We start from the raw sequence: 27,861 nt of genomic DNA on the forward strand, positions 1-27,861 counted from the left end.
TATGCTGTTTTCTCACTCATTTAAATATATATAAATTCAGCTGAGTAGATAAACAGTAACAAGTAATATTTCTCTTGTTTGTAGTATTATTATTCAAGATTCTATCTTGTGGCTACACACAGAAATATTCAGGGTCCCCCCTGTCGCATAGGCAAGTGCTCCGGCGCTTAATCAGCCCTTAAGCGCCGACGCACTAAATGCGCCTTTTCTCCATCACCCGGGCATCCCACACTGCCGAATCGCTTGCGCTTAGGTGCGCATGTTTGCGCGCTCCAGAACGCTGGGTCAAACTCCCAAAACGGACAACATTTGGTAGAGTTATGCCCCATTTACTGTAAGTACCCAATGCAGAGGTATCCTACCTTTGGGACTGTTTACTCCAAGGATGAAACACTTAGCCTTGGGACATCTAAGGACCCACACAGGTAAATACTGCCTTGGGGCAAACATTGCCTTGGGGCAAATATTAGGATCTGTTGTTTGTTTACTATGTACCAAGGTATTGGCTCCCTCAAGTGTTTCAGTTGCCACATGTACCTCCTGTACCCCCTCTTGGTATCAATCATGTATATACTTGTTTGTGCACCTTCTCAGGGTATAAAAGGACCCTGTGAAGACGCTTCTAATGCATCCTACTTTTACTCTTATATATTGACATATACACACAAGCCTTTAACAGCTTATCTGCGCATTTACTTTAGTGATTGACTCACTGTAAATAGCATAGGAGGTTATTCGGCGCACTAAGACCATAGGCCAGTCCCAACAGACACAGGGTAACCTATTAGTGTACTTACTGCGACCCTGTGCCCCTTGACTGTCACAGTTGTTGAGTTCAACATTGAGTATAGTGCAACGATACTGTAAGGATTGTTGTGATTGAGTGATAGTGTTTCAATCCACCATACCCCCTATATTGTAGATAGCTTTATCTACAATATCTCATAAATCCTAGATATATTTTAGGTAAACCCCATAAGTCTTAAGTCTTACTTAAGCATATATAAGTCCTATACTTATTAGGCAAATCCTATAAATCCTGTACATTAGTCAGGTAACCCTCTTACTTAAGGTACTATCCCAGAGACCTTAAGTATACATACCCTTAGTCACTTAGGCTTAAGTAACATTAGTCTAAGGTACTATATATAACCAACCACCTGCACTTCATAGTTGCTAGACTATTTGTTAGGAGTTGTTATTCCTGATAACCTAGCTTATATTGTGCATATATTCTGCGCATATATTCTGATTCTTAATACTAGTTCTTAGTTATTCCCATATACATTTTGTATATAGTAATTCTTTCTTACTCCTGTACTTACACGACTCTTAACATTGGTGACCACCGCAGGGCCTAGTGTTGGTTATCTTTAATTCTTACCTGTAATCTTTTGTACAAGCTTTCACACTTTGTATATACATTCTAATTGTGATACTCTACTAACATTCTTTTATGTCTAGAAGATCAAGTAGACCTGCATCCTCTAATAGGACCCCTTGGGACACAAGACTTTCAAGAGAAGGTATGCCTAGACATAGTACCCCTAGAAGCTCTGTGCTTCCTAGAGACAGCATACCTACAGATAGTCCCAACAACCCTTTTGGACCTACTAGGTACTCTATTGAGCAATCCTCTCCTGAGGAGCTAGTGATTCCCCAACCTATCCAACCCTATGAATCACCCATCAAGCCACATGCTTCCATGCCAGCCTTGGAAGACCCTCAAGCAGGACCTAGTAGCTCAAGAAGGATATCACCTCACTCTCATAAGTCATCATCCAGACACTCTCCAAGATTGTCTCCTTTGGAATATGAAGCTATTCAGGAAGCAGACAAGCTAGCTAAGCCAAGTTCTTCTATAAGGAAGCCTTCACCTTTTGGTCATAAGACTAGCCCAGCTACCTTCCAGAGGATGATACCTGTATTTGGACTTCCTGATATAGAGATGTTGGAACCTTCCTCTAGTAAAACTCAGCCCTCTGAGCCTATGAACTCTCATGAGCTTAAGAGATCTAAAGGAAAGACCTCTGAGGCCCACATATCCAAGCATAGGGAAACTCAAGTTGCCTTACTGGATCCTAATGATAGGTCTTTTACTAATGACCCAGCTATCCAGAAGTACCTACCCTATTCTCCTTCCACTACCTTATACCCTTTAAATGAAGAATTTCCAGGAGAATTCAACTATCAGCCTGACTGTACTCAGATGACCTCTTGGTGCAGGAAGAACCCTCAAGCTAATAGTTTCAGGAAAGTTTACAGGCAGCTAGGAAGAGTATTCTATCATGTGGAGATACCTCCAGCACATGAGAATTGCTTCCCCTCACCCTCTTGTGAGCAATGGGCTTCTCACTACTTCAAACTACTAGATACTGTAGTAACCTTTAGACCTACATGTCGCATCACTACCAAGTTGGTTCCTGCTCAAGAAATCAACCATTGGCCTGAATATGGTAAGTTACACATAGACCTGAATAAACTAATCAAGAGAACTGTTCATAGCGTCTATGACATGGAGGAGCTATTGCCCATTCCTGAATGGCCAGAACATGACTGTTTATTCACCTCTCATTCCTTTGAGGTAGCTGCTGTCACTTATAGGGATCAGATGGAGCGTTTCATTCAGAAGCTATATGAGATCCTTGGTAGACAACTTCAGACTGGACCACCTTCCCCAGTCATCTCAGCAGGACATCTCAGTGAGGTAGAACCTGGACAAGAACACCTTAGGGATAGGACTCTACAACTTAAGCAAGATATGACCCTGTTAGTGCCCAAAAGTTCTAGAGCCTCTTCTGTCACTCCACAGGAGGCGGCTCAAGAAAACTTACTAAGGAGTCTTATCAAGCCCACAAGTCAAGTTACTATTGCTAGTCCTTTACTTCCAGAACCTCAAGTTTCTCCTCCAACTGTAACCCTGCACCCCTCCAGTAGCACTCCTCCAGGACAACCTCCCAGTAGTCTTCATTCATCCAAAGCCTCTCTTACTGTTACTATGCAACCTAGGTATTTAGGACCTAATAATGGAACCTCACTTATTCCCTCAGAACCTTTACCACCTCCTCCTAGCTCTATTGCTACTTCTTCCTCTAGATCTATACCCTTAGGAAGAATACCAGAGGAGTCACCTCATGTAACATTACAAGTCCCACCTACTTTAGAAAGGACTGAGAGACTTAGGAGAGAAGCCACTAAATCTCTAGGACCTAGACCACCTACTCCTAGACCCACTGTAGTCCCTTCCATTAGTTCAGAAGAAACCTTACCATCATCACCTAGAGGTAATGCTAGTGTTCCTATTGCACAACCTTCAGCTATACCTCCTTTCAATATACAAGCCCTCAAAGACTACATCAACAATCTTTCAGATGGAAGTATAGATGGCTTAAGTTCTTCTGAATCATCAACTGGAAGAGACCAAGTAGCCCCAGAACTAATAGCCCCAGCTACTCCTGCTGATTCTATTACTTCTGTCTCAAGTGCTGCTACTCATACCATGCAAATCCCAGTAGCACAGTCTACTCCCAGGATTAGGAGCCAAGTAGAAGAGGATAATGTTAGGAATATACCTTATAATCCACCTTTAAGCAACGCTGCTAGAAGAGTTAGCCTTGCAGGCCCAAGTATTCCTCTTAGAGATCCACCTCCACATGCTAACTTTATCAATCGCAGATCTTCCTTGGGAGCAAATCGGCGATCCTCAGGAAGACCAGCTATACCAGCTGAATCCTTTACCAGAGTATCTACAATCCCAGAAGAGCGCTCCTCTAGACTAGCTGAAAGTGCCCACAGGAGACCTACCTCCTCTCCTGAATCAAGAAGAACTCCTCTAAGTATCCATACCAATTTACCTTACTTACAGGAGCAGCCAGCACCAGTTACTAGAGAAGAAGCTAATATGAGTAGGAGAGGAAACTTCTTAGCCCCTCTACTAGCACCTGTCCCACAACTTCAAGTACCTCCAGCACCACCCATTGATAGGACTAGGTTACCTCCTCATATTGTAGGACGTATGGTCTCCTCTAGAAGGTTTAGTGAGCTGTTTAATGATCCACCTCCTAGGGATCAACTTAGAGATAGACTAGCTCCCTTAGCTGAAGGAGGAGGAGGAAATGACCCACCATATGATAGCGATGAGGGAGATTTTGATAACTCTGGTAGAAGAAGGAACAACCCACCTAGAAGGAATGGAGGAGGACCTCCCAACGACCCAGAAGATCCAGGAAATGAACCATATGCTCAAGCAAATGCAGCTAGAGCAAGACCTTTCAATCCAGCTCCTGTACATTTTGATACTAAGCTGAAACCTGACATAATCCCAGAGTGGGATGGAGACACTAAGAAGCTGTCGCGCTGGATGACATCCATCAACAACATAGCTGAGTATAGTAGCTACACTAGAATTCAGCTTGGACAGCAGATTCCTCTCAGGTTCACAGGAAGAGCTCTTAGATGGTTCAATGCATTAGATAAGGACTATAGGCAAATTATAACTGAAGATTGGCCAGCACTTAGGCAAGCTATCACTATCCACTTCATGAATAGGACCTTCCTGAACAGAAGCAAGAATGAAGCCATGCGCATCAGGTTCAGGGAGAAAGATCATTCAGAAGAGACCCCAGAAGACTATGTCATCAGGAAGATGGAAGCTCTCACTATTGTCAGTGACTGGACTGACTCTGAATTAATCTTTGAAATCATGAATGGTGCTCCTAAGTCCTGGACCACGCATATAGACACCTCAAGAATAGTCACTTGGGAAGACTTCCTTGATAAGATTGCATGGCATGAGGAGGACCTTTTGGGAAAAGATTCTTCTCATAACTCTGACATACAGCGTCAACTACACCAGATGCAATCTACTCTCAAGAGACTAGAAGGAAACAGGCACTCTAGGCCAAGTGCGCGCTCACACTTAGCAGGATCTAAACCAGTAGGATGGCATCAAAATAATCCTCCACCAAAATACCCTAAGGATGACTCTACAGTATCTAAAGGTAAAACTCCTAAAGACAAGAAAGCTAGACCTTGTAGACACTGTGGAAGTATGATGCACTGGGATAGAGACTGTAAGCATGCCAAGAAGAACTCCAGATTTGTGCAATCACATATGGCACAAGCAGATGATGATGAATGGGAAGCACAGGAAGCTTATGAAGATCTCTGTGATGAAGCCTACCTTGATGAAACAGAATATGACACTGAAGGAGAAGAGTCTGTTTCTGAGGAAGAGCAGGATTTTCATAAGCCCCTTCAGTCGTTAGCTGTCTCTACCTCCAGCGCTAAGCCCAGCTCTGGATCCCAGGAGGAACAGCATGGTCTGGAGGGGACCACTGTCAGCCAGGGTACTAACTCTGCTGACCAGGGCAGTAAGGAATCTGATTCATCTGTATTCTCTGGATATGTACAACCCAAGCTCCCCACTAGGAAGAGCCTTAATAAGAAACTGAAAATGGCTAGTAGTCATACAGCTATTGCCAAGAATGGAGAAGAAATCACTCTCAAGCGATTAATGTCAAGACCACCAGGAACTGCTTTCTTTGGATCTAAAGCCACCATCATCAAAGGTTGGCTTCAGACAAGTAATGGACCTAAGAAGCGCATCACCTTTGACTCAGGATCAGAGATCACTCTCATTAATGAGTCAATACTTAAAACTCTAGACCCATCACCTAGAGTGCGCATTGGACAAAAACTCAAGTTAATTCAAGTTACTGGGAATAGTAGCTTATCACAGTATATTTCCCTTCCTATCATCTTTGATACTGAACAAGGATTAGTTAAAATGATTGTAGAAGCCTACATAGTTCCTAACATGAACACACCTTTTATCTTAGGAACAGACTTTGCATCTCAGTATCAACTGTCATTAGTTAGGAATGGAGAAGGAACAAGGATAGTTTTTGGGGATACAGGACGTTCTATTCCTGTGGAAGAATCAGATTCCAGCCCAAGAATTGACCAACAAGGTAACACCTTTATGGTTGAAGTTGCACAAGGATTCATCAAGAATTCTGAAAAAATCAAGATCTCTAAGAAGGCCTACAAGAAGCGACTTCAACATAGGAAATTACCTCCTAATACTGTCAAAGTAAAAGTATATGAGACAGTTACTATCCCAGCGCATACCATCAAGCTCATCAAAGTCAAGACAACATGGAAGGAAGGTCAAGCCTCTGGTTTTATGGACAGATCTTTCAATTCCCATCGACAAGAAGAACATCTGTTTGCAATAACAGACTGCCTGATAGATAGGAACAATCCTAAGATTCAGGTTTCTAACCTATCAGAACATCCTTTAAGATTGCAAGGAGGAGAGATTCTTGGATATATGCATGATCCCAACGAATACCTTGCAAAGGAAAAGGACATTACTAAGGAAGAAAAAGACAGCATTATCCAGTATGCTACCTTAGTACAAGCCATGGTGCAGAGGAAAGCTGAAGAGAAGCCTACTGTGCAAGAAGAGGAATTAATGAAGTCGCCTGAAGGAGGACCCAAGACTGCTGAAGTACCTGACCCAGAACCTGTCCCTTCAGATAGATTCCTTCAAGAAGTTAATTTCTCAGAACATCTCACCCCTAATCAAAGGGCTAAACTAGAAAAAGTTTTGCGCAAGCATGAGTTAGCCTTTGGATTAGATGGTAGACTTGGTACTCATAACACTCAACTGGAAATTAGACTAAGGCCAGGAACTAAAGAAATATCTCTAACCCCTTACCATGCTTCTCCAGCTAAAAGAGAAGTCATTGACAAGCAGATTGAGGAATGGCTTAAACTTGGAGTCATTGAGCCATCCAAGAGTGCTTGGGGATTTCCTGTTATAGTAGTCTATTGCAACAGTAAACCCAGACTATGTGTGGATTACAGACGTCTCAATGAAGTAGCTGTACCAGATGAGTATCCCTTACCAAAACAAACTGACATCTTGCATGCCTTGGAAGGATCTCAATGGCTTACTACCTTAGACGCGCTAGCTGGTTTCACTCAGCTAACCATTAAGGAGGAAGACAGAGAGAAACTTGCTTTCAGATGTCACAACGGCCATTGGCAACCTACCAAACTACTCTTTGGATATAGGAATGGACCAGCAGAATTCCAGCGTGTCATGAATAGGATACTTTCAAGATTTCTATGGCAATTTGCCCTGGTATATATTGATGACATAGTGATCTATAGTGTTGAGTTTGAAGACCATTGTAATCACTTAGATCAAGTCTTAGGAGCTATTGAAGAAGCTGAAATCACCCTATCTCCAAAGAAATGTCACATTGGATACCAATCACTACTATTGTTAGGACAGAAGGTATCAAGATTAGGTCTATCAACCCATAAGGAAAAAGTTGATGCTATCTTAGAGTTGGAACCCCCTAAAAATGTTCCTACTTTACAGACTTTCCTAGGGATGATGACTTATTTCTCTAGCTATATTCCCTTCTACTCATGGATTGTAGCGCCTTTGTTCAAGCTTCTCAAGAAAGGAACAGCTTGGTCTTGGGAGGAAAAGGAACAACAAGCGTTTGAACTTGCTAAAGAGGCCCTTGCATCTGCTCCAGTAATGGCTTATCCTATTATTGGAAAACCATACAGATTATATACAGATGCATGCGACTATGGCCTTGGAGGAATATTACAGCAAGTCCAATCCATCAAGATAAAAGACCTAAAGGGGACAAAGGCATACAAGTACTTAAGGGGGGAATATGACAAAGGAAACCCAGTTCCCAGAATGACAATTCCTGCTTCCAAGCAGAGAGACGACGTGACTGGGGGGGATACATGGGATAAGCAAGACTTTGAAGAAACAACCGTACAAGTGGAGCGAGTCATTGCTTATTGGTCAAGGATTCTAAAAGAAGCAGAAAGAAACTACTCCCCAACAGAGCGCGAAGCATTAGCCCTCAAGGAAGCACTTGTGAAATTTCAGGTATACTTGGAAGGAGCTGAATTTGTTGCTATCACAGATCACGCCGCTCTCACCTGGAGCAAGACTTACAATAATGTCAACAGAAGACTCATGACATGGGGCTTAGTATTCTCAGCCTACCCAGGAATGCAGATTGTGCACCGCGCAGGAAGAGTACATGACAATGCAGATCCTATCTCAAGACTTAGGAGGAGAACCCCATATCATACCAGCCCTCTGGCAGACCAATCAACTCCACTCAAGCTCAATATGGAGGAAGACCCATTAAGAAACCTCTACAAGGAGATAAATGAACGTTTTGAAGAGAAACTTCTCAGAGTTGCAAGCGCATTCACCCAGAGTTACAAAATTGGAAATAGCCAGAAGCCCATCAAGAAGTGGATACCCACACCGGCAGAAGCTATATCTTATCAAACAACTACCTCATACTCTGTGGAAATATCAATAAACTCAGAAGAAATCACAAGGTTCATAGAAGCATACAAGAAGGACTCCCATTTTAAGCAAGTGATGGAAGAGTTCAAGTCGCACCACAATCCACTCAATCCACCCTTCCATCAATACCAGATAGGAGATAATGGATTGATCTACTTTATAGATTCCCAGGAAAAGTATTGGCTATGTGTACCTAGGGATCTACAAGTAGATATTTTAAAGGAAAATCATGATAACCTCAATCAAGGAGCACATGCTGGTTATGCTAAGACATATCATCGAATTGCTTCTGTTTACTATTGGCCTAAGATGGCTAGAAGCATTCAGAAGTATGTACACACTTGTGATATCTGTCAGAAAGCAGGACATCGACGGCATGGACCCAGAGGATTCCTTCAACCTTTACCTATTCCACAGCAACCCTTTGAAGTAGTATCAATGGACTTCATCATGGATCTTCCACCAAGTAGCAACTACAACGCTATCCTAGTTATTGTGGACAAACTAACTAAGTATGGACATTTCATCCCATGTACTACTCAGATAGATGAAGTACAAACAGCGCAACTGTTCCATGATCACATATGGTGTCACTATGGTTTACCTCGGCAGGTAATCACTGATAGAGATGCTAGATGGACAGGAGCTTTTTGGGGTCACTTAGTTAGTATGTTAGGAATTCGGCAAGCACTCACCACTGCACATCATCCTCAGAGTGATGGACAAACAGAGATACTTAATCAAACTACAGAAGTGGCTATTAGAGTATTCACTAACCCAGCTAAGGACAATTGGAGTAAGCTTCTATCAGGATTTGCGCACTCATACAATACAAGTGTGCATACATCCACACAACAGACACCAGCCTTCCTACTCCGCGGATTCCAGCCTCTAACATCAGCCAACTTACTGGCTCTCACTTCTGAGAACATTCCAAGACCAGCCCAAGAAAGTCAAACAGCTGAAGAATTCAAGGAATCCATGGAATTAGCACGATCATTAGCTAAGGACGCTCTCAAAGTAGCTCAGAATTATCAACAGAAATACTATAATTCTGACAAGACACATGTTACCTTTGAGCCAGGAGATTTAGTCTTAATCAATCCCCATTCCTTAAACTTACTCAAACATCAGTCAGGGAAAGGGAATAAGCTAAATATGCGTTATGAAGGACCATTTGAAGTCATGGAAAGCATATCACCAGTAGCATATAGGATAAGATTACCTGCTAGCTATCGCATACACCCAATCATTAACATAGCACACTTGGAATCTTACAAGGCATCACCCCCAGAGTTTGGAAGCCGACCCACTCAGAATATACCTAGAGAAGACTTCCAACAGATGCCTGAATATGAGGTGGAAAAGATAGTAGAAGAAAGGACAATAAAGAAAGGCAACAAGAGAATTAGGCAGTACAAAATCCGTTGGCTTGGGTACAGCTCAGAACATGATAGATGGAGGACAGAGAAAGAATTAAGGAATGCTCCAGAAGTAATCAAAGAATGGAAGCGAACCTCTGGCTCCACTATCCATCACAATCACAGGAAGAAGAAGGAGTTCTAAGCTCCACATGGCTTCTTCCATGTACCACAGGTGTAACTAAACCGGTCATATCCTCCAAGATAGGAAATAACAACATACTCAACGTTTGAAGCACTAAGTCAAACCTATCTTATGGAGGATGAATTTTGTATAAATGCTCTCACTCAACTCTCCCAATTGTCATCCCATTCATACTCAATTATCTACACACTCTGTCTACTATGTCTTTCTCCCAAGATTATTACTGCTATCCCATCTTCACTTCCTACAGGAATGACGTGCCCCTCACTCCTGAGCTAGGTATTATTGAAGCCAGCCATGTCCGTGATTTGTACTATGTCTATGCTAATCGCCACAATGACCACTACTCCCCATACTCTGAGAATCATCCAGACCCCCTAGAACGTTGTATTCATGCCATGCCTGACATTGAGGTCTTCCTTATGGATGATGACCACCCCCCTCAATGGTTCCTAGGTGTTGACCTTACTCATGCATTGCACGGGGCCTACACCCATGCACTTCGTGTCTTTGGCAAAGCTGTCCAACCTGCTGGATGGAATCGTCGCAAGCCCTGGGCAAATTACGACTATGCAACTGAGCTCGTCAAGATTGGTTTTCCGTACATCCCGCGTCCCATTTGTTTCAAAGAGGACGTCTATCACTTCCCTGCCGATTCCTTCCACGAGCTCCAGCAACAAGTACATCACAACAACTTCTACGCGATTTGCCTCAATGCTCTGTCAATTATTATCACTGCTACTAAACAGATGGAGTATAGTAACATAGCCCATGTGGGGTATATTCGCGGCTCCCCCGCCTGCGTTTCGGCGCATCGTTTTTGGTGCCGTTTACATGGTCACCCAGTAGTCGAACACTCCAAAGACGATCTGTCCGACGCAGGTAAGATTTGTAGTATAACGCAACATAATCGTACTCAGCTCACCAGGGTATCAATTGCAGGATTCCCTGTCAACGGATACAACGGCAACGACAAAGCACTGGGACCAATTACTCCGCCGCCTGAGAACGTTCTGCCACCCCAGTTGGTGGATTTCGCGGAAGTCCCCTTCGACTACGCCGCCTGGGGACTTCCCCCTCGAGAATCTTCCGAACAACCCGAAACGGCTTACCTGGGTTACCAGAACGGCGACTCGTTTACGGCTCCGGAATACGCCCCGTTGCACGCCGCCAACGAAGCAGGCGAATTCCCTGCTCCAGAATACGCCCACGGCCACGAGCTCGACATCGCTGCTCTCACGCAGCAACTCTCTTTGGTTGCCGTCGCGCAGAGCGTCGAATCCGTCTCCCCCGGGTTCGGTAACGACTTCGTCGCTTCTGTTTGGGAGTGGCCGGGAGAACCAAACCCCGTCGTCGACTTGGGACCACCTGAATGGCCCACCGTACCGCAGCAACATACGCCGCCGTTCTCGTGGGAAGACCACTGGCACGAGGTTCACGCTCGCGACCTAGAGCTAGGTGACAACCAGGACATCAACATCGGCGGAGGGCTCGAAATCGACTCGGAGCATATCATTCGCCCTCTCCCCGTCGTCACTAACTGAGCTAACCATGTGCCATGCCTGTATATACTACAACTCAACGTTCTCCGCGTCTCAATTCCTGTAATCTGCGATCATTAATACCTTACTCGCGAATCTGATCGTTTTGACTCGTCTAAATAATCGTCGCTAAGAATTCAACCCTTATTCGTGTGAACGTCCCACCACACTTAGTATCAATCGATAGCCACGATTCGATAGATATCGATAGCATTTTTAACCAAGTCAAAAGCCTCGGATTTGACCTCGCAATAATTACAACAAGTAAATACCTTGCACCAGTTGAAGACTCAGAGCGGGTGACTAAGCATTAAGCGCCCATGGCTCCGACTTTAAGACTTAGCAAATGAAGTAAAGGAATTTAATTCCTATTTTAAGGAGTATAATCAATTAGCATCAAACCTTTGATCAGGAAGCCATCTCTTGATAGGATAAGTCCAGATTGGGGGGGATATGTTATGGATATGACATTTCTTCTTTAATCTGTACTTATTTTATTAATTACACTAGTAATCTTACAGTAAATAAGTGAGATAAAGATGCGAACTAAGGTCTTCAAGGTCCCTCTATCCAATAGTGACCTTTACAAAACCTACAAACCTCAGGAATACCCTTAATATGCAATGTCTTTTGCATATATGCTGTTTTCTCACTCATTTAAATATATATAAATTCAGCTGAGTAGATAAACAGTAACAAGTAATATTTCTCTTGTTTGTAGTATTTATTATTCAAGATTCTATCTTGTGGCTACACACAGAAATATTCAGGGTCCCCCCTGTCGCATAGGCAAGTGCTCCGGCGCTTAATCAGCCCTTAAGCGCCGACGCACTAAATGCGCCTTTTCTCCATCACCCGGGCATCCCACACTGCCGAATCGCTTGCGCTTAGGTGCGCATGTTTGCGCGCTCCAGAACGCTGGGTCAAACTCCCAAAACGGACAACATTTGGTAGAGTTATGCCCCATTTACTGTAAGTACCCAATGCAGAGGTATCCTACCTTTGGGACTGTTTACTCCAAGGATGAAACACTTAGCCTTGGGACATCTAAGGACCCACACAGGTAAATACTGCCTTGGGGCAAACATTGCCTTGGGGCAAATATTAGGATCTGTTGTTTGTTTACTATGTACCAAGGTATTGGCTCCCTCAAGTGTTTCAGTTGCCACATGTACCTCCTGTACCCCCTCTTGGTATCAATCATGTATATACTTGTTTGTGCACCTTCTCAGGGTATAAAAGGACCCTGTGAAGACGCTTCTAATGCATCCTACTTTTACTCTTATATATTGACATATACACACAAGCCTTTAACAGCTTATCTGCGCATTTACTTTAGTGATTGACTCACTGTAAATAGCATAGGAGGTTATTCGGCGCACTAAGACCATAGGCCAGTCCCAACAGACACAGGGTAACCTATTAGTGTACTTACTGCGACCCTGTGCCCCTTGACTGTCACAGTTGTTGAGTTCAACATTGAGTATAGTGCAACGATACTGTAAGGATTGTTGTGATTGAGTGATAGTGTTTCAATCCACCATACCCCCTATATTGTAGATAGCTTTATCTACAATATCTCATAAATCCTAGATATATTTTAGGTAAACCCCATAAGTCTTAAGTCTTACTTAAGCATATATAAGTCCTATACTTATTAGGCAAATCCTATAAATCCTGTACATTAGTCAGGTAACCCTCTTACTTAAGGTACTATCCCAGAGACCTTAAGTATACATACCCTTAGTCACTTAGGCTTAAGTAACATTAGTCTAAGGTACTATATATAACCAACCACCTGCACTTCATAGTTGCTAGACTATTTGTTAGGAGTTGTTATTCCTGATAACCTAGCTTATATTGTGCATATATTCTGCGCATATATTCTGATTCTTAATACTAGTTCTTAGTTATTCCCATATACATTTTGTATATAGTAATTCTTTCTTACTCCTGTACTTACACGACTCTTAACACCCATTCCCAACCACCCACTTGCAGCCCATCTCCCACTCCGCAAGACCTGCCAGGAATGGAACCGGAGCCAACCCTTGGCGCTCTCCTCAAGGCTATTGCAGCCCTCACCACACAAGTTGGGTCCCTCCAGGACCAAATCAAGTCTCAAGGCAAGCAAATCACTCAGCTTGTTGCCATATGCAAGGAGACCAACAACCTTGTTGGAGACAAGGACCAGGGCGGAGCCCAAACCAAGCCTGGCCCATCAACTGGGCCTATCACCCCTCCTACCCACTCAGGAGGGGAAACCCACACTCCAGGCACAGTTAGGCCTGGACTCAAGGCCCCGTTCCAACCCTCTAGAGGTACGGGTTTCAACTCCAAGGATGAAGAGGAACCAAGGCACCCAAAAAAGGAGCCTCAAGGAATGCCTAGAAGGCACTTGGGGTCCCTCACCCCCTTTGACGCAGGGTCCAGCGTGAAACAACCCAAGATGGACCTCCCCAACCCCTATAAGGGTGACACCAGGGGACAAAAGGCCACTCAGTGGCTTGATTGGATGATGCTATGGGTAGCCCTCCATTGCAATCAGTTTGACAAGGAGGAGCAGATGGTGGTGTGGATTTTATACCACATGACAGACAAGGCCGCCAACTGGGCCCTCCCCATCATTGGGAATATCATCAAGGGCAAGGGTAATCCTCCTACCACTATCCAGGCCCTAATGGCCAAATTCAAGGAGGCTTTTGCCAACCCCAATGCCAAACGGGCTGCCGCCAGAAAAATTGCGGCTCTCTCCCAAACCACCACCACCTCCAAGTACATCACGGAGTTCCGCAACCTTATGGTGGAATTAGACTGGAACAAGGAGGCTTACATTGCGCAGTTCACGCAAGGCCTCCACTGGAAGGTCAAGGAATTGTTGTCCACCAAAGACAATATTCCTGACAAACTCAAGGCAATTTTTGCGGCCTCCATAAAAATAGATAATACTTGCCGCAAAAACAAGGAAAACCGCCCCAAAAAGGCACCTGCCAAGTCCCCGGTCTCTACGGCCACCACTTCCACCACCACTACTCAACGGGTCCGTTTATTGGAGGACCCTAATTACGTAACTCCAGAAGAAAGGTACTGCCGGCGCGCCTTGGGACTCTGTGTCAAATGCAGCCAGAAGGGCCATGGCATCAAACAATGCCCCAATGTCTGGAAGGCCACAATCAAGGAGGCTGCCAAGGTTGGACAAGAGGAAGTGGAAAAAGAGTAAGGCCAAGAGCTGCCGTCAAGCCCTTGGTCTCTAATTTAGAATTGCATGTATCTGTCTTGGAGTTTGTAAATATTGCCACGGACTCAAACAAAAAACCCCTGCTCTTTCTAGACATAATACTGCGTGACTATCCAACAGACCCTATCAAAACCCTCATTGATTCTGGCGCCACTTCCAATTTCATATCCCCCTCATTAGTAGAAAAACTCAAAATTCCAAAAACCCTACTCAAAAACCCACAAGTAGTGAGGATGCTAGATGGTACCATATCTCAGACTGGTTGCATATGGCACCAGGTTCAACTTGCGGTCTTGGCCAATGGTCACCCCCACACTATCCCCTTTCTTGTTTGCCCTATTGGTAGCACCTTGGCAATCCTTGGCATGACTTGGCTCACAACTGAATCCCCCCTTATTGATTGGCACCAGGGACTTGTCACATTCCCCAAACAAGTTCAAATTGCCTCTGAGGAAGAAGCGGACCCTAATGCCTTAACAGATCTCCCTACTCAATACCACAAGTTTGCTAAGGTATTTGGTGAAGAGGAATTCAAGGTCCTCCCTCCACATAGGGAATATGACATTTCCATAGACCTTGTTCCGGATGCCAAGTTATCCCCAGGCCCTATATATGGCATGACAGACGCAGAATCCAAAGCGCTAAAACAACATATTGACAAGGAATTAGCAACAGGCAAGATCCGCCCTAGTACTTCCTCAGCAGGTGCCCCAGTGTTACAACCTCCTAAATTATACCACTGGATTCGCCTATTTTTTCTATTATTTTTAGTATTTTTTACGAACTTGATATCTTTTGTTTTTCAATCACGTGATCTCGGCGCTTATTATGCCGAGATGCCGCGCCGAGATGCCGTGCCAAGGGCGCTTAGGAGAAATCCACGCTTCTGCGCAGCCCGCAGCACACTTCTCTTTTCACATGTAGGCTTCTATTCACACACGCACAGACCACATGTAATTAGTAGTTTTGTCTATATAAACAGCAGGAAAATCGCTTGGAGACCCCAAGTCGATTTTACCTTGTCTCTTACTCACTAGAGAAGGTAGTCAGCCAGCTAAGTAGCCGGCCCTCAGTAGTAGCAGAAGCACTCACCCCTTGATTAACTCATCACACCTCCCAGGCCTCAGGCCCCTTCGTCGACAGTAGATAGTAGTAGAGCGCCTTAAGCGTTGTTAGTATAGCCTTTAGTAGTTAGATTACATAAGCAAGTGTAGTAGTACGGCCTCAAGCGCCCGCCCACTAGCGTGTACCCAACCTTACAGTTGGCGTACGACACCCAGTCATGTTTGTGAAAAAAGCAGATGGATCCCTCAGGCTGGTAGTTGACTACAGGAAGCTGAATGACGTCACCCACAAAAACGTTTACCCTCTCCCCAGACAAGATGATCTTATGGCAAAGTTATGGAACGCCAAGCTATTTACCAAACTGGACTTACATTGGGGTTACAACAATGTACGGATCAAGGAGGGCAATGAATGGAAGACAGCCTTTAGAACCAAATACAGCCTCTTTGAGTACCTGGTTATGCCCTTTGGCCTGACAAATGCCCCTGCAGCGTTCCAACACTTCATGAACAACCTCTTCAGGGATCTGATTGACGTAACGGTGGTCATTTACTTGGACAACATTCTCATCTTCTCAGAAAACCCAAAAGATCACCCGGCTCACGTCAAGGAAGTGCTAACTCAATTAATGAAAAACTAGCTGTTCTGCAAGCTATCAAAGTGCCACTTCCATGTCACTATGGTTGATTACTTGGGCATTGTCATCTCCCCTGCTGGGTTCTCCATGGACCAAAAGAAGATTGAGGCAGTTATGTCATGGCCTCAACCCAGAATGGTTAAACAGGTCCAGGCTTTCTTAGGGTTTGTCAACTATCTTTGACAATTTATCCCCAATTTCAGTTCAGTAGCACGCCCTCTCCACAACCTTACTAGAAAGGAGAACCCTTGGTCTTGGGGCAATCTCAAAGAAGCAGCATTCCAGGATTTGAAGTCCCTTGTAACCAAGTCCCCAGTGCTCATTCACTCAAACCCTGAATTGCCTTACTACCTTGAAACTGACGCTTCTGGAGTAGCTATGGGAGCAATACTCAGCCAACAAGGCTCAGATAATTGGCTGCACCCCATTGCCTATATGTCTAAGTTGTTCTCAGGGGCAGAAGCTAACTATGACACCCACAACAAGGAGCTCCTGGCCATCATCAAGGCATTGGAAGAATGGAGGACATTCCTGGAGGCAACAGATAAGCCCATACAGGTGTTTACGGACCATAGAAACCTGGAATATTGGATGCAGGCATGGACTTTTAACTGCAGACATGCACAATGGCATATCTTCCTGAGTGACTTCAACTTTGAAATCCACTATTGCCCAGGAAAGCAATCAGGGAAACCAGATGCCCTATCCAGACGCTTGGACTATGTTGATACACCACCAGAACCAGAGGTCATGTTACCATCCAAAGTATTTGCCAATACGTCCAAGGAAGAACTTGAGGTTGTCACGGAAATCCGGAACAGACTAAGGGAGGACCCATCCCTAGAACCCATTATCCAATTCCTGTCAGAGGATGCGGACCATGCACCTCCCTTGATTTGGAAAGCTTACAGGGACTACAATTGGGAAGAAGACCTCCTATGGTACCACGGAAAGCTAGTTGTCCCAGACTCAGAAACCCTGAAAGAACAACTTCTGAAGGAATTCCATGACTCCCCACTGGCAGGCCACCCGGGACAACAGCAAACCCTGGAGTTACTAAGCAGAAACTACTGGTGGCCAGGAATGAAATCCTCAGCCAAAGAATGGGTTGAGTGCTGCCCCATATGCCAAGCCAATTGCCGTGCCCATGCCCCTGTTATTGCTCTGAAACCGCTGGAAGTCCCACCGTTCCCTTTCCATACCATATCCTATGACTTTGTCACGGGATTCCCCAAGTCACAGGGCCACAACGCCATCTTGGTGGTCATAGACTCCTTCTCCAAATTTGGCCACTTCATCCCCACCTCCAAGAAGGTGACAGCAAAAGGATTAGCAGAACTATTTGTCACCCGCATTTGGAAACTCCATGGGCTACCGGTCAAGACTATCTCAGACAGAGGTACCATGTTCACAGGAAAATTCCTCAGGGCCCTCTACCAAAGATTAGGAGTCAAACTGTTGTTCTCCTCAGCCTACCACCCAGAATCAGATGAGCAAACGGAGCAGGTAAACCAGTTTATTGAATTCTACCTCCGTTCCTACGTAGCTGCGGATCATTCAGATTGGACCACATGGTTGCCCTTGGCAGAATACGCCTACAATAATGCCAAGCACGCCTCTACAGGGAAGACTCCCTTTGAATTGGTTTACCAAAGAAACCCAGTAATGAACCCATCCAATGTACCATCCAACGTCCCAGAAGCAGATCAGGTAGCAGACACACTAGCACAAGAATGGAAAGAAGCCAAGTCAGCCCTCAGGATTAGCAAAGAACAAATGACTAGGAATCAAGGAGTGATACCGGAGTACCAAATAGGCAAGAAGGTTTGGTTAGATGGGAGGAACATGGAACTCAGGACCAATTCCAACAAACTAGACCCCAAGCAACTAGGCCCTTTCAAAGTCACAGAAAAAGTGTCAAGCCACGCTTACCGCCTTAAATTACCAGAATCCTTGAAAATCCATGACGTGTTCTACGTGGGATTGCTGTCCAAAAGCCACAAATCCCCAAGTCAGCCCTTCCCAGAACGCCCCCCACCTGAAACAATAGAAGGGGAGGAAGAATACAAAGTTGAACAGATCATTGACTCCAAGCAACAACGGGGAAAATGGTTTTACTTGATAAAATGGAAGGGTTACAGACCAGAGGACAATTCCTGGGAACCAGAAGAACTGTTGGAACACGGCCAAGAAGAGATCAAGCGTTTCAACCAAGCTAGACTCAGAAAGGCTTGTGACGCCGCCAAGAGCCTTTAAGGGGGGGGGCAATATTACAACCTCCTTACCTATACCATTAGAATTGCCTGAGTTTCCTATTATTTTTACTATTTTTTACGGACTCAATATCTCTTGTTTTTTGATCACGTGATCCCAGCGCTTTCTATGCCAAGATGCCGTGCCAAGATGCCATGCCAAGGGCGCATAGGAGAAATCCATGCTTCTGCACAGTCCGCAGCACGCTTCTCATTTCACACATGTACTTCTTTTCTCACAAGCACAGACCATGTAGATAGTGTGCTTTCTTCTATATATACAGCAGGAAAATTGCTTGGAGACACCAAGTCAATTTTACCTTGTCTCATATCCATTGAGGAGGCATCAGCCAGCTAAGTAGCCGGCCCCCAGAAGTTCTGCTAACGTATCACCCCCTTACCTCACTCACCACACCTCCCGGCCTAAGGCCCTCTTGTATCAGCAGTAGTTAGTTAGTTGTTGCCATAAGCAACTTAGCCAGTTAGTAGATAGCCTTAGATAGTTACATTACATAAGCTAGTGTAGTAGTACGGCCATAAGTGCCCGCCTTTACCAGCAAGTACCCACCTTACAGTGGTGTACAACAATTTCCTAGGCATTGCTATTGTTTGAAACTGTAAGTCTGGCACCATCCACCTCAACCAGAAAACTTACATCAAGAACCTAGCAATCATTGCAGGACTCAACAACACTTACCCAGCCAACACACCAATCAGTCCAACAACTCAACTCCTGCAATACAAAAAGGTACCAAACCAAAATTCAATTATGGTATGTACATAGGCAAGTTACTATATGCAGCTCTATGTACCCAACCAGACATTGCTTATTTTACAACCTCCTAACATATACCATTGGATTCCTACGATTTTTCTGATATTTTTAGTATTTTTTACGGACTTGATATCTTTAGTTTTTGATCACATGATCTTGGTGCTTATCATGCCAAGATGCCACGCCGAGATGTTGTGCCAAGGGCGCTTAGGATAAATCCACGCTTCTGCGCAGCCTGCAGCATGCTTCTCTTTTCACATGTAGTCTTCTATTCACACACGCACAGACCACATGTATTTAGCAGATTTGTCTATATAAACAGCAGGGAAATTGCTTGGAGACACCAAGTTGATTTTACCTTGTCTCATACCCATTGAGGACCCAGCCAGCTAAGTAGCCAGCCCCCAGAAGTTCTGCTGACGCGTTACCCCTTTACCTTACCTACCACACCTCCAGGCCTAAGGCCCCTTTGCATTGGCAGTAGATAGTTAGTTGTTGCCATAAGCAATGTAGTTAGTTAGTAGTTAGCCTTAGTTAGTCAGATTACATAAGCCAGTGTAGTAGTACGGCCACAAGCACCCGCCTCCACCAGCGTGTACCCACCTTACAGTGGTGTACAACAGCTTATGCTGTTGCTCACTTAGCACAATTCACTACATGCTACAGACCCACACATGTGACCGCTGTCAATTGCATGGTTCAATACCTCAAAGGCACTTCAGCCCTTGGACTGATGTATTGGCAATCAACAATCAACTTTGGTGAAATCTGTCCTAGACGTCTGTTAGGACGTCAAGGGGATGGCGCTTGTGGCCGCAGTGTACAAGAGTGAGAAAGTTGCTTAAGGCAACAACAAACCTATCTATGGCAACAAGCAGCTATCCTATGACAACAAGTCCGCTTAAGGTGGTGACAAGCTATCTAAGTGTAACAACAAGCCGCTTAAGGCAGTGTAGACTATCTAAGTGGCTGACTAAGTAATTACTGGGCTGTAAGGCCCTTGTACACTGAGTGGATGCAACAAGAGGTAATTGACCTGGGTGTTACCATGGTCAGTTGGCCTCCTTATATATTCTATGGAAGTGCTATTTACAAATACATCATATCAAATATCATAACCAATAAGAACCCCGCTCCGCAGTTGGCCTTACTCATGCATACGTGGTCACTGACGTGTCATGATGACGTCATAGGTGGAGGTGGCTGCATGTGCTGAGTAAGCGCAAAGGGGGACGTGGCTCGGTGCTTTTAGTGTATGGTATAAGCGCCAATGTCACGTGATCAAAAATGTTGTCTGTTTGCCTTTGTTTAAATTTGAGGAAATGGGAATAAATTCCCTGGTATTGAGTGTGTCTACAACACTGCCCCCCCTCTAAGGGCCTTGGCAGCGCCAAGGGCCTTCTTTTTCATTTCTTTTTCGTGCTTTTCTAAAATTTTTTCCGCATTTTTTAAGTTTTCTTGAGGCTCCCATGTGTTTTCCTTGGACCTGTACCCCTTCCATTTGACCCGGAAGAACCACTTTCCGTTCCTTTCTTCAGCGTCAGTGATTCCTTCTACCTCATATTCTTCTTCCCCGTCCACGGTGACTGGTGGGGGACAATTTTCAAAGGTGCGCTTTTTGTCCCTTTTGACTTTAGACAGGAGTCCTACATAGAAGACATTGTGGATTTGCATGGTTGGAGGGAGTTCTAGGCGGTAAGCCCAGTCGGAGATTTTTTTGATCACTTTGAAAGGCCCCAGGCGTTGTTCTGTTAGTTTGGGGCTAAGTGTCTTGAGGTTGACGTTTTTGGCATCCAACCAAGCTTCTTCTCCAATTTTGAATTCCACTGGGCTTCCCTCTTCTCTGGCTATTGTACGTTGTTTGGACTGCCAGAGCGCTGATTCCACTTCCCTCCATTGGGCCTCCATTGTTTGAGCAAGATTGTCTGCTTCCGGGACATTGGTTGGCATGTTTGACGGGGTTAAGGTAGGTTCCCAACCATACAGGGCTTTGAAGGGAGTTTTCCCTGTACTGCTATGCACGGCGTTGTTGTATGCAAACTCCGCCATTGGGAGCCATTTGGTCCAGTCCCTTTGGTTAACTCCCAAGTAAGCCCTGAGGAAATGTTCAATGGAAGGATTGACCCGCTCAGTTTGACCGTCACTCTGTGGATGATATGCCAACAAGAAGTGGGGGTCTATTCCTAGGCGTTTGTATAGTGCCTTCAGGAATTTGTTATTGAAGACCCTCCCCCTATTGGAGACTGTTTTCTCCGGCATGCTGTGGCGCTTCCATACGTGTTCTAAGAACAGTTCCGCTAGTTCCAGGGCCTTTAGTTTTTTGGAGCATTTGACAAAGATCCTGTACTTGGTGAAGCTGTCCACTATGACTAAGATGGAGTTGTTATGTTACAACCTCCTGAATTATACCATTGGATTCGCATGATTTTTCTGTTATTTTTAGTATTTTTACGGACTCTATATCTTTGTTTTTTCGATCACGTGATCTCGGCGCTTATTACGCCGAGATGCCGCGCCAAGATGCCGTGCCAAGGGCGCTTAGGAGAAATCCACGCTTCTGCGCAGCCCGCAGCACGCTTCTCATTTGTCTTAGTTACTTCTTTCTCTCACGCGCACAGACCATGTAGATAGTGTGCTTTGTCTATATATACAGCAGGGAAATTGCTTGGAGACACCAAGTCGATTTTACCTCGTCTCTTACTCATTAGAGAAGGTAGTCAGCCAGCTAAGTAGCCGGCCCCCAGTAGTAACAGTCGCTTACCCCTTACTTTCACCTACCACACCTCCCAGGCCTAAGGCCCCCACGCAGTAGTATAGAAGTAGCCGACCGCCTTAAGCGGTATTAAAATAGCCTTAGTTAGTTAGTTAGATTACATAAGCTTGTAGTAGTACGGCCCCAAGCGCCCGCCTCCACTAGCGTGTACCCACATTACAGTGGTGTACGACATGTTACTTCTGTCTTTGGGTAGATCCACAATCATATCATAAGACACGTGTTGCCAGGGCCTAACAGGGAGTTTGAGTGGCTGAGGTGGAATAGACACATACTTGGGCTTCCTGATCTGTTGACATGTTTCACAGGAGTCTACGTGCCAATACGTGTCTGCACAAATGCCGGGCCAGTAGTAATTACGTGAGAGCAGTTCCAGAGTGCGTTGCTGTCCTGGGTGTCCCGCCAAGGGGCTATTGTGGAAGATGCGGAGTAGGTCAGTCCTTAGTGTTCCAACGTTGGGGACTACAATCCATCCTTGGTAGAATAGCAGGCCAGCCTCCATCTTGTAATCCTTGAATGCGCGTTTGATGGAGGGGGGGTGCTTTGGATTTGTTCTGCAGGAATTGGAGGATTTCCTCCAATGACTTGTCTTGATCCAGGGATGACTCAATCTGTTGTTGTAGCTCCTTCTCTGGTGTAACTAGGGCGACGTTGGCAAATACAGGGTCTGGGAGCATAGTTTGATCTGCGGGAGGAATATTGGCATGGTCTGATTGGCGGGACAGTGCATCAGGCTTTCCTGACTGTTTACCGGGTCTGTATACAATCTGGAAGTTATAGCCAGCCAGTAGGAGGTGCCATCGGGCATGGCAGCGGTTGAAAGTGCGGGATTCCCTCCAGTATTCCAAGTTCCGGTGATCTGTAAAAACAGTGATGGGAAGCAGGGTTCCTTCCAAGAAGATACGCCAGTATTCAAATGACCGGATGATGGCCAGGAGTTCCTTGTTGTGGGTATCATAGTTCTGCTCGGCGCCCTTGAATGATTCTGATAGGAACCCTAGTGGGTGGAGGTGCCCATCTTCCTGTCTTTGGCTTAAAATGGAACCCAGTGCTGCACCCAAGGCATTGGTCTCAAGGAAGTACGGTTTAGTTGGATCAGCGTGGCATAGTACCGGTGCATTGGTAATAGCATCCTTTAGGCCTTGAAATGCTTCCTGTTCCCTTGTTTCCCACTTCCAGGGTGTATCCTTCTTGACAAGATTGTGTAGCGGCCTGGCTATGTGGCTGAAGTTGGCAACAAAGCAACAAAGGAAATTGGCAAATCCTAGGAACAACTGGACTTCCTTAACCTTGGTGGGTGCTGGCCATTCTTGTACCGCCTAGATTTTGAGCTTATCCAGACTGAACCCCTTATCAGAGACAATGATCCCAAGGTATTCTACAGAAGTCACGTGAAAGGTGCATTTTGACGCCTTACAGAATAATTGGTTCTCCATTAATTGCCTTAGGACCTCATGAACGTGTTGCGTGTGAGATGCATCATCCTTAGAATAAATCAGGATGTCATCAAGGTAAATGATGACGCATACATCCAGCAAATCCTTGAATAACTTGTTCATGAAATGTTGAAAAGCCGTGGGTGCATTAGTCAGACCAAAAGTCATCACCAGGGATTTGTAAAGGCCGTATTTGGTACGGAAGGCGGTCTTCCATTCGTCACCTGCTTTGACCCAAACATTATTATAGCCCCATTGTAAGTCTAATTTGGTGAAGACCTTGGCGCCACGGAGCTGGGCCATCAGGTTGTCAGGACAAGGTAAGGGGTAGACGTTCTTCTTGGTTTGGTTATTAAGGCGGCGGTAGTCAACTACAAGGCAACGGGATCCATCCTTTTTGGGAACAAACATAACCGGAGAGCTGATGGACGACTTGCTGGGACGGATCTTCCCAGCTTTGAGTTCATCCCTAAGCCAGTCCTTGAGGGTGGCAGACTTGGCATCAGTCATACTGTAGAGAGGTGAATTGAGGGGACCCTCCTCCGTGAGTTCTATCCCTATGTCGTAATGCCTGTGAGGGGGAAGCTTATTGAATTTTTCCTCTCCAAATACTTTGGCGTATTGGTGATATTTGGATGGGACTCCTTCAAGGGGGTTTTGATTGGCTTCCTCTTCTTCAGCGTTGACCACATGTTCAGGTGGGGCATGGGGAAAGGTCAAGGTGCGCAAATTCCAGTCAATTTCTGGGTTGTGGGCGTCTAGCCATTTCAATCCCAAGATGGCAGCGTGAGACCCTGTATTACAGATCAGGAACGTTTCAGTCATTTGTTTGCCATCAAGGAAGAAGGTCAGGATTGCCTTTTTCCAGATTTTGCCAGCCTGGGGGCTTGACCCATTGAGCATAGTAACAGTTTGGGGAGCGGGGAGGTCAATGAGTGGAAGGCGGAGTAGTTCCGCGGTGCAAGGGTGTAAGAATGAGGATGTGGCGCCTGAATCTATCAGGACTTCTAATTGTTCCGCTTGTTTCTCTGGCTTGATTGAAATTGTAAAGAGGGGGGAAATTCTATTGGAGCTACTTGATATATTACAAATTTTGATACATGAGCCAGAGTCCTTGGGGTCCTTGCGCGCGGCAGCAGGTACCCTTAGTCTTTTCCCAATTCAGGTCCAGACTCTTTGCCAATCTTGGCGGCTTCTTTTTTGGCGCCTTCCTCCTTAGGCGTGGCTTTCCAGCCAGTGCGGCATTCCGCAAATTTGTGCCCCGCCTTTCTGCATTTGATGCAGAGGCCTTCAGCCCTGCGGCGGTTTTGTTCCTCCTTGGAGACAAAGTTGGGATTGCTGGAGAGGCGCCCTGGCTTTGTGGCCTGTTGGCCAGTACTTGCCCCCCTATTGGGGGTAGTGGTGGAGGTGCCAGGCTTATTACCCTTTGGTGGGTGGCTGGCGCGTTCTTCACGGAGGGCATTGTTGATGACCAGGGCTACATTCTGTAGCTTGAGGAGGGTGGTGGGGCGCCGTTCTTGAGTGGCAATGAGACGGCTGACCTCCCAGTGGAGGCCTTGTGCAAATTGCCCCCGGAGGGCGGCGTTGTTCCAATCCAGGTCCATGGCAATGGTCCTGAATTTTGTGATGTACTCAGCACAGGTTCCTGTCTGAGTGAGGTGTGTAATTTGCTGCTTGGCGGCTGGCGTGGCATCCAGGTTACCGAATGCAGCCAAGAACTCTGTCCTGAATTTGTTGACCGTTTGGATTAGAGCCCTGTGAGACCCTAATTGGTTGAGGTGGGGATGAGCCCAGGCTCCTGCTACATCCTTCATGTTCATCAGGAGAAATGATAGGACCTCCTGATCTGTTGGGAACATCCGCTGGTTCAGACAAACCCATGCCAACATCCTTGTAAGCCATTGGTGGGCTTTGTTCCCAATTTTCCCAGTATAGGCGTCGGGGTGATCTACCTTGACTGGGGTTTGGTAAGCAACTACAGGGGCCACTGGTTGTGGGAGCTGGGGGGAACGGAGGCGGATAGGCAAAGGTGGAGCGGGAGTATGGACTCGCGGGGGAGCCCGGATGGGAGCTGGCTGTGCAAAGGCAGGGAGAGCCTTGGAGGGGGTAGCCCAGGCAATGAGGGGCGCACTAGGCGCTGGAAAAGTGTTGGTTTTGGGTAGGGGCCTGGGCGTGGCCTTGACTGCCAGGGGTTTCCGGTCTTCTGGTGTGTGTGGGGCTCCACCCCTAGCCTCAATGCAAGTGAGGGCTTGGTCAACTGCTCCCATCCAGTCTTGTGCTTCCTTTGCTGCTTCCTTGGTTTCCTCAAGTTCCTGCTTGAGCCAGAGGACTTGGTTTTGCAATCCCAGGATAAGGGAGATTGCTTGGCTGAGGGAGATTTCCCCATAGACCTCTGGTTCAAGGCTTGTTGACTCAACGGAGGTTGCCGGAAGAGTGGGTCCCAACTCTCCTTGATTGAGAGGGGACAAGGGACAAGCGGAGCTCCGGGAGCGGGTTGCCATCTCATGGGGATACAAGCAGCCTTGGTGGGAAGCAGTGCGCTGAGAGGCGCAGGAGGAAGCGCAGGAGGGGGTGCGGGAGGTAATGGTGGGCAAAATGGGGATGATGGGGGCTGTGTAGCCGGGGTGCCTTTAACAGGACTTATAAGGCGCTTTACTACTCAAACGCTAAACCTTTGTCTCAACCAACCTAGCGTTGGACAGTCCTTTCAGCCAATCAGCAGCCTTGTGCAGGCGTGATGTGGAGCAGGGTTTCTGCAAGCGGGTGGATCAACTGTCTAAGGTTGCAGGTAGAGGGTGCAGTGACCGGGGGTATGCAGACAATTAAGACCTGTCTGCCCTGTAGTAATTTGGTACTAGGTGGGACCAACGCTGGTTTGATTATTAACAGCAAAAGGGGAGTCCAATCACCTGATTTCCCTTGTACTAGTACAGGAGGCTCTCTTGTTTGTTGATTCTTAGTGGGGGGTGCAGAACGGTTTGCAACCAACGTAAGGTTGATTACCTAGTGTCCTAGACGTCTGTTAGGACGTTGAGGGGATGGTGCTTGTGGCCGCAGTGTACAAGAGTGAGAAAGTTGCTTAAGGCAACGACAAACCTATCTATGGCAACAAGCAGCTATCCTATGACAACAAGTCCGCTTAAGGCGGTGACAAGCTATCTAAGTGTAACAACAAGCCGCTTAAGGCGGTGTAGACTATCTAAGTGGCTGACTAAGTAATTACTGGGCTGTAAGGCCCTTGTACACTGAGTGGATGCAACAAGAGGTAATTGACCTGGGTGTTACCATGGTCGGTCAGCCTCCTTATATATTCTATGGAAGTGCTATTTACAAATACATCATATCAAATATCATAACCAATAAGAACCCCGCTCCGCAGTTGGCCTTACTCATGCATACGTGGTCACTGACGTGTCATGATGACGTCATAGGTGGAGGTGGCTGCATGTGCTGAGTAAGCGCAAAGGGGGACGTGGCTTGGTGCTTTTAGTGTATGGTATAAGCGCCAATGTCACGTGATCAAAAATGTTGTCTGTTTGCCTTTGTTTAAATTTGAGAAAATGGGAATAAATTCCCTGGTATTGAGTGTGTCTACAACAAAATCAGCTATTCTGATGCCAACTGGGGAAGCAATTTACTCAATCATAAGTCAATCTCTGGTCATGTCTTTCTATTAGGCGGCACTGCTATTTCTTGGTCAGCTAAGAAGCAGGCCACTGTTGCTCTATTGACAATGGAAGCCAAATACATGTTGTTATCTCACGCATGTACTCAAGCTTTATGGATGCATCAATTGTTTGAAGAACTCAACTTCACTACTGACAATCCAACCTTAATTCTTTCAGATAATCTTGCTGCTCTTGCTCTGTCTGCCAAATTGCAATTTCACGGACAATCAAAACACATTGATATTTGACACCACTTCATGCAAGACATAATTGAGAAACGTAAGGTAACTACACTGTACGTACAAACTAATGAGAACTTGGCCAATGCTTTTACTAAAGTATTAGCCGCTCCTCAATTTAGATACCTTATGCAATTGATACTAGGCAAACAGCTGGAGGAAACTAAGGAGAATGAAATTGAATAGAAAGAAGCAATTTCAATTATAGTACAAAATAGCTGTACAAACTGAAAACGTGAACTGTAACAAATGAATTGAATAAATATGTATATCTGTAAATGTGTGACTTGATTAAGGGGGAGTGTA

At 45.6% G+C, this 27,861-nt stretch overlaps 5 protein-coding genes across 5 annotated transcripts; 3 read left to right on the forward strand and 2 right to left on the reverse strand.

The window, feature by feature from the left end:
- Window positions 1–1,528: 1,528 nt before the first annotated feature.
- On the forward strand, window positions 1,529–9,931 carry RhiXN_08110 (Retrovirus-related Pol polyprotein from transposon; the record flags this gene model as incomplete). Its single annotated transcript, XM_043327926.1, has 3 exons — window positions 1,529–2,336; window positions 2,392–2,456; window positions 2,492–9,931. 3 exons carry the CDS (start codon window positions 1,529–1,531, stop codon window positions 9,929–9,931), a joined length of 8,313 nt encoding a protein of 2,770 aa, XP_043183311.1.
- A 200-nt stretch (window positions 9,932–10,131) lies between these two features.
- Window positions 10,132–11,475, forward strand: RhiXN_08111 (uncharacterized protein; the record flags this gene model as incomplete). The annotated part of the gene is made up of 2 exons (XM_043327927.1): window positions 10,132–10,813; window positions 10,874–11,475. The coding sequence occupies 2 exons, from the start codon at window positions 10,132–10,134 to the stop codon at window positions 11,473–11,475; spliced, it is 1,284 nt and encodes a 427-aa protein (XP_043183312.1).
- A 2,029-nt stretch (window positions 11,476–13,504) lies between these two features.
- RhiXN_08112 (Retrotransposable element Tf2 protein) lies at window positions 13,505–18,668 on the forward strand (the record flags this gene model as incomplete). Its single annotated transcript, XM_043327928.1, has 6 exons — window positions 13,505–14,688; window positions 14,732–14,739; window positions 14,804–15,415; window positions 15,973–16,388; window positions 16,416–16,576; window positions 16,649–18,668. 6 exons carry the CDS (start codon window positions 13,505–13,507, stop codon window positions 18,666–18,668), a joined length of 4,401 nt encoding a protein of 1,466 aa, XP_043183313.1.
- A 2,124-nt stretch (window positions 18,669–20,792) lies between these two features.
- On the reverse strand, window positions 20,793–24,551 carry RhiXN_08113 (Retrotransposable element Tf2 protein; the record flags this gene model as incomplete). The annotated part of the gene is made up of 4 exons (XM_043327929.1): window positions 20,793–21,808; window positions 22,393–22,766; window positions 22,819–23,531; window positions 23,604–24,551. The coding sequence occupies 4 exons, from the start codon at window positions 24,549–24,551 to the stop codon at window positions 20,793–20,795; spliced, it is 3,051 nt and encodes a 1,016-aa protein (XP_043183314.1).
- Window positions 24,552–24,793: 242 nt separating this feature from the next.
- On the reverse strand, window positions 24,794–26,149 carry RhiXN_08114 (Retrotransposable element Tf2 protein; the record flags this gene model as incomplete). The annotated part of the gene is made up of 1 exon (XM_043327930.1): window positions 24,794–26,149. The coding sequence occupies one exon, from the start codon at window positions 26,147–26,149 to the stop codon at window positions 24,794–24,796; it is 1,356 nt and encodes a 451-aa protein (XP_043183315.1).
- Window positions 26,150–27,861: the final 1,712 nt, after the last annotated feature.

Source organism: Rhizoctonia solani, chromosome 9 (genome assembly GCF_016906535.1).
Source record: "Rhizoctonia solani chromosome 9, complete sequence".
Classification (NCBI taxonomy): Eukaryota; Fungi; Basidiomycota; class Agaricomycetes; order Cantharellales; family Ceratobasidiaceae; genus Rhizoctonia; species Rhizoctonia solani.